Below are 13,042 nucleotides of genomic sequence, written 5' to 3' on the forward strand. Positions count from 1 at the left end.
TATATATATATAATTTATGTATTTTAAAAAGAACATTCTTTTCCAACATCCATAAACTTAATTAAAATTTAAGTAGGGTAGATTTGGTGTAAAATCTTAATATTACTTTCTCTCAGTTAAAGGAATAGTTAAACTAAAAATGAAAATTCTCTCATCATTTACTCATGCCATCCCAGATGTGTACGACTTTCATTCTTCTACAGAATACAAATGAAGATTTTAAGAAGAATATCTCAGCTCTTTAGGTCCATTCAATGCAAGCAAATGGTGTCCAATGAATGGTGGCCAGAACTTTGAAGCTTAAAAAGCACATAAATGCAGCATAAAAGTAATCCATACGACTCCAGTGGTTTAATCTATATCTTCAGAAGTGATATGATAAGTGTTCTACTATATTCTACTATAAATCTCCATTTTCACTGTAACATTCTTCTTTTGTTTTCAGCGATTCACATTCTACATGCATATTGCCACCTACTGGGCAGGGAGGAGAATTTATTGTAAAAAAGGACTTAAATATTGATCTGTTTCTCACCCACACTTCTGAAGATATTGATTCAATTGCATTGTTTGGACCTACAGAACTGAGATATTCTTCTAAAAATCTTTGTTTGTGTTCAGTAGAAGACACATCTGGGATGTCATGAGGGTGAGTAAATGATGAGAGATTTGTTTGGGTGAACTATCCCTTTAACCTCACTGAAAATGGAGTTCCAATAAAAAATGTTTTAGTGCAATTGTTATTGCATCTTTGGTCAAATATATATTTGCTTTAGACAAGGACATTTCTGTCTTTTTTTCTACTTTATTACAGACCAGATGGACATTTTTGGAACACCAAGAATTAGTCTCTTTTTGACTGGCGTCCATAATTATTACACAAAGCAACACAATAGATGTTAATTGTGTTATTATTTGAATGTATTTATATTTTCAAACAGATGAAATAATTACCATCTAAATTCATTTATACCACCATCGCAAAAGTAGGCTTATATTTAAAGAAACACATTTCATTAGTCCTGTTTACAGGGGGTTAAAGACAAGTAAATTCAATACAAGGAGAGTTGATTTGACAGCAAGAGGGACACCTAAACAAAGAAAAACAAACTGAGAGAATGTGCCATAAAGTCTAACTGTGGCATCTGGGCAACACGGCCAGCATTTCAATTCAGCCTTGGGGGTGTTCCCATAAAGTGGCCATATTGGAGAGAGAGGGAGAGAGAGAGAGAGAGCAACATATGACAGCCTAGTTTAAACTGTCAGTATATCGCATGTGTCTGCATGGCTACCATGGATGTAAACATTTGTACTGTAAGTTATCAGTCTCTATATATACAGTCTAACTGTCCATTATTCATTCATGATACAGCTTAAAAATGTGCAACATGAAGAAAGAAGACTAGATTAGTCTGCCAAAGACATTTTAAATGAATGTTCTTTCATCATTCAGAATTTGTATAGGATATTATAGCATATGTATTTGCCTGTATTGATGTGTGGATTAAGTTGTTGGAAGTAGACAAAAGAAAAATTTTGCATTCAGTTTCATTCTGTCACAGGAGTGAGTTAAAATGAAAGTGTCAACTTTGGTCCAAAAAGATACTGTTAGAGATGTTTCACAGTGCATGTCATTCTGTATGTGCTATGGGAAACCTTTTCTACATGTGTATGCTATTTAAACATTCTAGTTATATTTAAAGTTTAACACGGGTCTTTCTGTGGCTAATTCCACTGTCAAAGTCATTGCAAGCTGATTAGCTCTTTTAAGCAGATCAGCAGTTGCTTGCTCCTAGTTGTCGCTTCAATCAGCATGAATCCCAATATCCATCTGCAGTTTATTGTCCTTTGATTATAGTTATATGAAATGTAATTGGTGCATTGATTTTTATGAGGTTGCTCGAGTAACATTCTACAACTTTAAATGTTACAATGCCTGCTAAACTGGTTGCATTTGAGAACGCAGCACGTGAAGGATGTTTCTGGGGACAAGGGTGTAAATCTTCTGTTACCGAGAAACACGCTCAATAAAAAGGCCTTTGTGCCCCAGTGTGTGTGTGTGTGTTAAGAATCCTTTGCCAGTGGAACAGATGAAGGCTGTGTGAAACATTTCCTTGTGTTTAGAGTGAGGAGTTCTGAATAACTCAACATGCTGCTTTTTTTGTTGTGATTGAGACTCAAACACGGTCCATGCATATTAATATGCTCATTTACAAACTGACATGGGTCTGCTTTTTCTACTTTTATTTGACAGTATAGATCAGTCTTTCCCATAAACTTAATAAACATGTTATTTCTGCTGAGGTATTGTATAGAGCAGTGGTACTCAACAGGCGGACTCTGGTCTGGATTTGGACCGAAGGACAACTCGATCCAGACTGAGATCTAAACCTTTGTGCTAGTTATCTGACACCTGGCTAAGTGATTGTATAAGCATTCATGTATAAAAGCTTGGTGTGAATGGTCCTTTAAACTAGCATGTTAAACGTCTGCGACAGAATCATATGAACAAGCAAAACTATCTTTATAGTATTTATAGAGATTAAGACTATGAAAAGTGCATTCAATACACTTACAAACCCAAACTTGCCCAAAACCAGCCTAATGAACAATAAAACCAGCCCAAAAGCTTAAAGGAATATTCTGGATTAAATACAAGTTATGCTCAATTGACAGTATTTGTGGCATAAACAGCAAATTATTTTTGATTCATCTCTCCTTTTCTTTCATAAAAGCAAACATTGAGGTTACAGTAAGGTACTTACAATGGAAGTGAATGGGGCCAATTTTTGGAGGGTTTAAAGGCAGAAATGTGAAGCTTATAATTTTATTAAAGTACTTACATCAACTCATGTAATATTTGAGCTTTAAAGTTGTTTAAATCATCATTTCTACAGTCGTTGACGGTCATGAAAGTTGTAAAATGTATATAAATGTACACAGAAATGGTTAGTTAGCGATCACACATAAGTCATGTTAAAACTAATCCTGTTTACATCTTATTGCTATGTAAAAGGCAGGCAAACTGCTAAAAATAGATAGGTTTGCCCCTTGAAGGTCTCTGCGTTGTTCTGTTTTTTCTGAGCGCTGACGTAAAGCAATTATTGTTAATAATTTGCACTTTACAAATTCATCGCGTTATTAATTTTATCTGACTCCAATTTTATATTAATCTGACTCCAATTTTAAGTTGAACTCTAATATAGATTAAGGCTTGAATTACTTTCTGATCGTTCATTTATTTTAATATTTGAAGTTATTGATTACTCTGAATCCTCTTCTATTCATTTACCTTTTGATCAGTTTCGAATGAGATTCAAACTGATAGTCTTTAAGTGGCTTCCTCCTACATTAAAGCTTCAGTGATGATATAAATTATTCTTAAAATGTATTCTCCTGCTCGGTTCCTCCAGAGCAGTTTCTCCTATTTTAAAGACCTAGTATTGATATAAATGATTTCGGAGGAATACAGAATAAATTAAAAAGTAAAAATTGATTTGCCAGGTAGGATTTAAAACATAAGTTACAGAAAAAAAATCAAAAGAACATACATGGCAGTTGAGAAAACTACATGTAATTGCAAAGTATGGGAGATCTGAATGCATATTCCTATTATTAAAGTTACACACATTAAGGTGTGGGATCATCTGACTATAGAGAACCATGAACAATGTGTCACATTTCCTTAAATACCCAAACCATGAAACCACTTTTGGGAGTGGTTAGTTTTGGAAGTCCTGGGGACATATCTCGTTAACGTACATGTGGGGATTGGGACCGACCTCCAGAATTATACAGCATTTGGAAAAAATCTTATAACTTTGTTACTCTTAGTTTTATCAACATGGGAAGGGACCAATATACCAGTCGCACTGAGACATTTTAAATTATACCAAACATGCCTAGTCACATTAATTGTAAACATCAATTTACATTATATTTTGTTACATACAGATCTTAGTTGAGTTTGGAGTGATTCTGAGCTGAAGTGGAAGGAGGAGTAGAGGGGGGCAGATGTTTGTGAGTTTTAGGAGAATAGGTCTAAACTGGCCTGAAGTGAGTTTAAAAACATTTCTCCTTTTTTATAGAAAATGATGGAAGAGTCGAAATTAATTGTTGTGGTAATCAACATTATGCCACGAATGCTGTCGATTGAGTTTAACTTGTATTGAACCCTGAACATTACATAAAAAAAACAAAATAGAGTTCCTATTATGAATTTTCAGATTTGCTTTCATTTGTAGCAAGATCAAACATTTGCCAATGTATTGTATTATTTACAAAGTAACAAAATGCTATACATTTCATCTGACATAGGACAGTTTTCATATGTAGGCCTATTACTTGCAGTTACCTTACTTCAGCCGACATACTATTTCAAATGTAAATTGTAATCATATCCACAGTTGGCCTGTTTGCATCCATAAAAACTGTTTCTATCTTACCTGTTTCGTCTTGCAGAGGACTGGCTTGTTAGTTAGAAGCCCTTATATTTAAATATAATGTGTGTGATATGTCAAACCCACAGTTATAAATTGAAGCGTATACAGGAACTCCTTCAATGTTTGAAAAGCATCCCATATAGATACCCAATGAAATTGTTTGAGAGAATGCCTAGAGTGTGCAGAGCTGTAATCTAGCCAAAATGTGGCTACTTTGAAGGAGCTAAAATATAAGACAGTTGTGATTTGTTTATTTATTGGTAACAATGCAATTCCCATTCTTCCATTTGTTATTTCATATTTTTGATGACTTTACCATTATTCTAAAATGTGGAAATTAGTAATAATAATGAATGAGTAGGTGTGTCGTAATTTTTTGGTCCTGTAGTTTAATGTAGTGACATAGTGTCACTATTTATAGCCAGTTGTATACATTAATGAAGTTGATATTATGACATACAATGACATTCCTCCTAAATAGGACCTTATTGGGAATTTTAACTATTGCTTTGTGGACTTTAATCGCAGTGTGTTTGAAAAAATTCTTGATCAGCAAAAATGTAGTATTTTTTTAGTTGTCCTTATCATTACCAAGCTTACTCAATGTTGTAACCTCTCAGAGTGAGGAGATGAGGACTCTCTCTCTCAGTGGCCATGTTGGTTTTGATAGTCTTCCTGATCAGCTGGTCAGCAAATCAGTGAGCCAAGGATTCATCTTCAACATTCTCTGCGTAGGTGAGCAGGAAATGATTTGACGTCCTACTGGCATGTAAATGTTTAAATTGATGCTAAAATATTTGTACGACTTTTAAAATCACACGTTGAGTGTTTTGGTTGGTTTTTACAGGTGAAACTGGGATTGGCAAATCAACTTTGATGAACACACTTTTTAACACAACTTTTGAGAATGAAGAAGCCAGCCACTTCCATAATGGGGTGCGTTTACGTCCAAGAACTTACAACCTAAAGGAAAGCAATGTGGATTTGCAGCTGACCATTGTAGATACTGTGGGATTTGGGGACCAGGTTAATAAAGAGGAAAGGTAATGTAAAGCTCACATTCCATGCTTGGGAAATTGGCTAGAGACTTTATTCATTCAGTAAATTATGGTAATTATTATTAAAAAAAAAATTAAATATGAGGGTTTCGATGACTTTGATGATCAGTTGTCTGGGTCAATATTGTACAATGTATTTTCCTGTTTCTCTGCAGTTATAAACCTATTGTGGATTACATTGATACCCAGTTTGAAAATTTCCTAGAAGAGGAGCTTAAAATAATACGTTCCCTTTACAACTATCATGATTCACGCATCCACATCTGCCTCTACTTTATCGCTCCCACTGGTCACTCATTGAAATCTCTGGACTTGGTCACCATGAAGAAACTGGATAGCAAGGTATTGTTTTAGGAGAGTGCTCATGTCATTTCATTTGAATGTGTTTATCTACATACACAGATTCTACCTTATTACATCTTATGTTATTTGCACAGTCTCAACTCTTTTTGAAGACAAAAGTTAGGCTACACTGGAACATTGTTTTAAAGTTGATGTATATCCCTATTTTTCCTCCCAAACCAGGTCAACATTATTCCCATCATTGCAAAGGCAGACACTATTTCCAAAAGTGAGCTTCAAAAATTTAAGATCAAGATCATGAGTGAGCTGGTCAGCAATGGTGTACAGATATACCAGTTCCCAACAGATGATGAAGCTGTGGCAGAAATAAACTCTTCCATGAATGTGAGAGAAGCTCCAGACTTGTTCTTATAGGAATATTAGTGGCCTCTAATTATTTTTGATCAGAATATACAAACATTTTACAGTGGCCCCAAAAAGTATTTGGACACATACGTCTACATATGAAATGTATAAGATTGTCACAATTCTAAATGTATGTAAATGTATTGCATTAGACAAAATAAAATAAAAAAATATATATATAACCACGTGGGGTCTGCAAACAAATTATGCTACATATTTTCAAAACTAACTTTTTTTGGGGATCACTTTATGTTCTTTAGAGGCACTTCTAATATGCAACCATTGGCACAAACTTGTATTTGTGTTGCAGGCACACCTCCCATTTGCAGTGGTAGGAAGCAGTGAAGAGGTTATGATTGGAAACAAAATGGTGCGAGCCAGACAGTACCCATGGGGAGTGGTACAGGGTAGGTACCTACTGCAAGAAGACAGATTATATTTTAACCTACTGGTTAAAGATCTGAACTGGTAGTGGACGGTAATGTGTTCGAACCCATCAAGGGTATTTCACAGTTGAATAAGATGCTCTAGGAGAATTGTCCTTGTAATAATTATACTGTATATTGCTTGTATTGTTGTTTAAATGGATGACAGTTAAGTTACAGAATGTCTTGTATGTAGTTTATCAATATTAATGTAAAACTAGTTCATTAAGACAAACTTTGATGTTGGCTTGACAAGCCTTTTCTCAAAGATTAAACTCGATTTTTATCATTTTGAGAGCAAGGGAAAGAGAGAAAAAGCTACTTTTTAAAAAGAGTAAATTAAAGGATTTTGTTGGTTTGTTTACATTTGAATTTTGGAGTTTGAATTAACAAGCATTCCGTTGGCCCATTTGAACATTCAGTCAATGTAAATCTATAGGATTATTCAGATACTTTATTGTCAACTGTCTGATCAGTTATAAAAGACATTGCACACTATTTCAAGTTGTCTTTCAATTGTTTAAGTAACTCAACACACATCTGTATCCTAATCTAAGTTCTGGTGTTTGTCTTCAGTTGAGAATGAGAGTCACTGTGACTTTGTAAAACTGAGAGAGATGCTAATTCGGGTCAACATGCTGGACCTGAGGGAGCAGACCCATGCCAGACACTATGAGCTGTACCGCCGCTGCAAACTAGAGGAGATGGGCTTCAAAGACACTGACCCTGACAATGAGCCCTTCAGGTACTGTAGAATCTCATTGAAGTACATACAACTAATGGTGTGTTGTAAACACACATGCTGCTTCCTCTCAAGGAGATCTATAACAATGTGTCACATGATCGTCATAGAAACACAGCTATTTGCATTTGAGCAACACAAGTGAAATTAAACATCTGTTAATTTAGCTCTCTCTCTCTCTCTGGCCTCACATACAGTCTGCAGGAGACATACGTGGCCAAGAGGAAGGAATTTATTGGGGAACTACATCTCAAGGAGGAGCAGATGAGACAGATGTTTGTCAACAAAGTGAAGGAGACAGAGGCAGAGCTTAAAGAGAAAGAAAGAGAGGTAATGGGTTTGACGGGCTGTTAACTTTGCCATTAGACCAGAAATAACATTCATTTGAAAGCGTTCAAGTTTCAATGCAGTATTTTATATTAGTTTATCATTTATATACTAGCCTCATTTTACAGACTGATCTCACTGTGAATTATGCAGTCTGATCTTATGAAAAGACCGTGGCAACATTTTTGCAAAACAAAACCAGTTTCCTAGTGAGATGTCCAGCGGGGGGCGCCAAAAGGGAGTGAAATGGTGTTTAAAGTGAATAAAAGAGGTTTTAATGAGTAAAACATACCCCTCTAACCTAAACAATAGTGTCCAAAAACAAACTTTAAAATGAAATTTACATTTTCTGAAGCAACCACATCATTTTGTGTGCTCAACTGGGCTTAAACCTCGGTTTTCTGAGTCCAAAGTTCAACACTCTATGAGGTGAGCTACCGCGGAAGCTAATCTCATTGGAATAAGTGTATAAATATAGGTGGGTCTGTAATACAAGCATTAAAATGTATCGCTTTTAATGATGCATGATAGTAAAAGTGTTTTGATATCATAATATAGCAGTGTGTGAGTAATAGTGTGTAAAGTAAGTGTATATAAAGTCATAATCAGCCGTTGTTATCGTGATTTGTGAGAAAATGAAAAAAATGCACAGTTGTTGAAGCGTTTCTGCTGTTAATTTCACCAGGAAACTGTGAAGCGTAGACCAAGAAACATTTTGTTAAAGTAGCATTCATTCTATGAGATTAGGCAGAATTATGCAAAAGAAGGTCAAAAGTACTTCAGCTGAAATCGGTCTGTGCTTACCGAAATGAACACAGGAAGCGTTTTTGAATGTATGGGTACGTGTGAGCTCCAGTGAGTTACAAAGTGAGCTTTTAGTTGTATATAATGTAATACCGAGGAATGCATATTTATTCAATCTACTACCAAGCACATGACACAAAGTCTTTCCCTTTTTCCCAGCTGCACGAAAGGTTTGAAATGCTGAAACAGACACATCAGGAAGAGAAGTGGAACCTGGAGGAGAAGCGTAGAGATTTTGAGGAGGAGATGAACACCTTCAATAGGAGGAAAGTGGCTGCTGAAATGCTACAGTCTTTTCAAAGCTCCTCTGCCATCAAAAAAGACAAAGAGAAGAAAACGTAAGTTCCTCCCTCTTTCTCTCACAGTTCTCCCTCCTCCATGTGAGACTGTTTGTTCTAGATGATGGGCAATTTGGTCATACTTGACGGATAAATCATCGTAGTACTCAGAATATGACGGGAGATTGATGGACTGTATCCAGTCTTTTTAATTGTTGGTCTATGTACAAATGCATCAGATGGATGTTTTTTGCCATTGCATCACATCTCAGCGATCTTTTAGCATCTTGCACCATTAGTGCCTAATTTTTAACATGCCGTGTCAAGTTAAACATCTTTAGACCCCTGTGAAAAGCATTAATTATGCCACATTTTTGCCTCCTAGCCACACAAGAATGGCGTTTTCCTCCACCGAAAACAAAGACTTTAGAAAACGCTCTCCATATCCGCATACGTTAGATGGAAACGATGACTCTGTAAACTGAAAAATTTAGTTTTACACTTAAACGGATTATTGTGGACGTGGCTTAATCCTCTTTATACAGTGTCGAGCACTCTTCCTGCCCCAGTGGTACCACTAAACAAACAAAATGAGGCAATTTTTAGCACATTTACGTTTAGTTGGCACTGGATTTGTAATGCCATGAAATGTTTTCAAGTTGTTCATGTTTGAAATCATGTCTACGATGTTGTGCTTCCACAACTTCGGGCACTTTCATGTCCTGAGGGTTGATTTTTATTTTTTCTGAACAGTTTGGAATGCCCAATTCCCAATGCGCTCTAGGTCCTCGTGATGGCGTAGTGACTCGCCTCAATCCGGGTGGTGGAGGACGAATCTCAGTTGCCTACGCATCTGAGACGGTCAATCCATGCATCTTATCACGTGGCTTGTTGAGCACGTTACCACAGAGACATAGCGTGTGTGAGGCTTCACGCTATTCTCCGTGGCATCCACGCACAACTCACCACGTGCCCCACCGAGAGCGAGAACCACATTATAGCACCACGAGGAGGTTAACCCAATGTGACTACTCACCCTAGCAACCGGGCCAATTTGGTTGCTTAGGAGACCTGGCTGGAGTCACTCAGCACACCCTGGATTCAAACTCACGACTCCAGGTGTGGTAATCAGCGTCAATACTCGCTGAACTACCCAGGCCCCCAAGGGTTGATTTTGATTCCAATTTAAAACGTTTATTTTTGTCATGTGTAGGCCTCATTAAAACTGACTTTATTTTTGGAACTTTTCAAATGCCTTTTATGTATAGATTTTAGTGTTTTAACCTTGTCCCATACCCAGACTTTTAATAATGAACTATGGAAATCCATTATAATAAATACAAAATTATACAAATTTTAAAACTATGACAAAGATTGAAATAAACATAAACCATTTGAATATTTATTGTGTGAAAACGATCTGTCGTTGCTGTCATTTTCAAGTACTAGAGCACTCATGCCCATCCTTAGTCTGTTCCCATCTCTGGTAGTCACTGTCAGACTGCAGAACGAACTGTGTCTGTTTTCTCTCAGTTGCTTTCTGTGAGGCTTTGTTTGTCTATGTTGGATGCTTCTCTTTGCTTTGTCTGGGCACTGATGCTTGGGAAGAGGTGGCTGGGGCATGACAACTTTAATGAGGTAATATTAGAGCACACAGGCAGATGTTTTGCAGGGTCTTGACATGTTCAAGGAGTATAAAGACAGATGATGACACATGGAAACAGACTTGGCAGAAGACATTACTGCCTGGTACTGCCAGCTGCCCCCATCAGCATGTGTCTCTATGACCCTTCACGGGGCAAGCGTGCATGTTGCTCTCTGAATAAGTGCTAGATTGCTTGAAGTGTTGTGTGTTAGAGTTCCTTTGTTGGTATCAAAAAAACTAAAAATGAAGTTGCTCTGGACAAAACAGATACAAATAATAGTTAAAAGTAACCGGTGTGTCAATTTAAAATGTACCGATCAAGAACAAAAAGGAATCAATCAAACACCAATTCCAAAAACTTCAATTGATAATTCAATGAAAACTTCTTGGTTCAAAGTCAAAGTCTTGTTTCTTTGAAATATTGATTGCATTTTTTGTATTTGGTGTGTAAGTTCCTTTTTGTTCTTGATTAGATACATGTTAAAAAGTAAGTGTTCTTAAATCTGATATTAGTATATGCCTTAGTTCTTTATATTTATATTCTTGCTGATTTTATTCATGTTTTTATTTTAAACATTTCTTTTTTCTTTCAGTTGACTGGCCACCCAAAGAAAATCAGTAACTGTTGTTCATTTTACCAGTTGTACCAGCTTTTCATTCTTTTTTTGTGGGGGCAGATGATGTTTTTATCTAGCACACATTCAGTGTGTAATACAGTGAATGTCAGTCGTGACACTGGGACTATGTGAAGGTCCAATGATGAACAGCCTACCTGGTTGTTCTTGATCAACATGAAGCTCTCTGTTTAAACATCATCTTGGGGCTGACTCAGAGAAGGAAAATACTCAATGATGTAAGGCATTATATTAACAGAGATTTTAGAAATGTCTTTTTCACCAGATTCTTATCATTGTTTTCTATTAATATAAACACGAGAATGGTAACTGAATTTTTATAACATTTACATTTTTTGACAATATTTTCTCTAAACAATTGTACTAGTTTGTAAAGTACTGTACAATATGACTTATTTTATACTACTCAGGATAATACCATTGTAACTATTTTAGGAAATATATCTATGCTGTTCTTTTGGCTAATCTAACCTCTGATACAAAAATGTGATTGTATATTTTTCAGTTTAAAATAAAAAATATGTTCTGATTATTTTGGTTGCTTTATTTTATTATTCACCTCTCTATAAGAGCCAGTCACTGAATGTAATGCCAGTTATTTACAGTATATATTTGTTTTGTAGATTTGCTGTTTGTTTTAACGGTTTTGCGATAGATTCACTATATTATTTACAAAGGTTTTGCTTTGTGAGATCAGTTCGGTAAGGAACTTGAAAAGGGAGCACACTTTCTGAATCAGATGTACATTTAAGAAAGCTTTCAACCTCACCAATTCTTTTCTCGAGTCATTAAATCATCTTTTGACTTCTTTCTTCCTTTTCTCGTGTCATTCTCTTTTGTATCTTCTCATATTGACATTTGTATTGATTCATATATTAACAAATAATAGTAAGAACGTTTACAAATAGAATCAATACTAAACCCCCTCTATTACTAAAGACAGAAATATGAAGCTTATAATTTTATAAAAGTACTTACATTCATTCTTTTGTTTAAACTTATGTATTATTTGGGCTGTAAAGTTATTTAAATTGTCATTTTAGGGTTTGCTGACATTACATTGTCATGGCAACGCAGTTGTAAAATTGGCTATAACTTAACACAGAAAAATCATGTTAACACACATATTATTTACATCTTGTGGCCATACTTTTGAATATTGGGTATTTTAATGTTTATGGATTGGCCCCATTTATTTCCATTGTGTCTCACTGTAACCCAGATTTTAGATTTTTTTTTTACATTTTGTTATGGTAATTAACATTATGCCACAAATACTGTCGATTTGAGCTTGTATTAACTCTTGTGCTTTAACAAAAAAATGTTTCTCAGAGGACAAAAATGTCCATGTCAAAAAACTGCCATAACAATATTATATATTATTATTATTATTTTCCACTTTCTGTTTTTTTAACCAACATCAGTCCTCATCATAACTACCAAATATTCATATATTTTCAGGAGTTTAACCCTTTAAATGCCAGTTTGTTTACATAATGCCACTGTTGTTGTTTTTTTACACACACACACAAATTTCTCAATACAAAACATACTCTGACATTCATCCCAACACACCCACACAACACACTCTATAATAGAGCAAATAGAAAAAGAAAACAAAAAGCATGTATTTGCCCCATAGGCTAAACATGAGGAAAATGGTGCCATCTGGTGGAAAATATTAAAAATGTACAATTTTAAGCCAGGGCTCCTGAATGAAAGTAGAATATCATAGAATTCATGATTTTATGATTTAATGGCACTGGGATCAAATATTGCAGTTTTAATGGGTTTCAGTTTTTGTTCTTAAGGTCCTGAGTGTAATTATTTTGTGTACACAGTGTATTATAGATGTATTACAGGAACTGAGGTTGAAATATCAAACTTCCCCCCAAAATACACACCTATGGCAAAATATATGCTGTTGGCATTAACAGCCAAAATGAACAAAAATAAAAAAAATGTCCCCAACATAGCA

General features: G+C 35.4%; 1 protein-coding gene across 2 annotated transcripts; it reads left to right on the forward strand.

Annotated features, from left to right (window-relative positions):
* Positions 1–1,234: 1,234 nt before the first annotated feature.
* Positions 1,235–11,587, forward strand: septin8b (septin 8b). Of its 2 annotated transcripts, XM_052149461.1 has the most exons (10): positions 1,235–1,314; positions 5,063–5,177; positions 5,290–5,485; positions 5,656–5,842; positions 6,026–6,187; positions 6,519–6,615; positions 7,210–7,378; positions 7,573–7,705; positions 8,666–8,844; positions 11,023–11,587. In XM_052149461.1, the coding sequence occupies exons 1-10, from the start codon at positions 1,285–1,287 to the stop codon at positions 11,024–11,026; spliced, it is 1,272 nt and encodes a 423-aa protein (XP_052005421.1). In that variant the 5' UTR covers positions 1,235–1,284; the 3' UTR covers positions 11,027–11,587. The 2 variants fall into 2 exon arrangements, with proteins under 2 accessions (XP_052005421.1, XP_052005422.1); XM_052149462.1 differs by lacking the exons at positions 1,235–1,314; positions 5,063–5,177 and having other exon boundaries at positions 5,351–5,378.
* Positions 11,588–13,042: the final 1,455 nt, after the last annotated feature.

This window comes from Xyrauchen texanus, chromosome 19 (assembly GCF_025860055.1).
Source record: "Xyrauchen texanus isolate HMW12.3.18 chromosome 19, RBS_HiC_50CHRs, whole genome shotgun sequence".
Lineage (NCBI taxonomy): Eukaryota > Metazoa > Chordata > Actinopteri > Cypriniformes > Catostomidae > Xyrauchen > Xyrauchen texanus.

Excerpts from the sequence above, each read along its gene's own strand:
- septin8b (XM_052149461.1), top strand. The coding sequence starts at position 1,285 with ATGGCTACCATGGATGTAAACATTTGTACT. Across the intron at positions 5,178-5,289 it reads CTTCAACATTCTCTGCGTAG|GTGAAACTGGGATTGGCAAA; the intron begins GTGAGCAGGAAA and ends TGGTTTTTACAG. Across the intron at positions 6,188-6,518 it reads AAATAAACTCTTCCATGAAT|GCACACCTCCCATTTGCAGT; the intron begins GTGAGAGAAGCT and ends TTTGTGTTGCAG.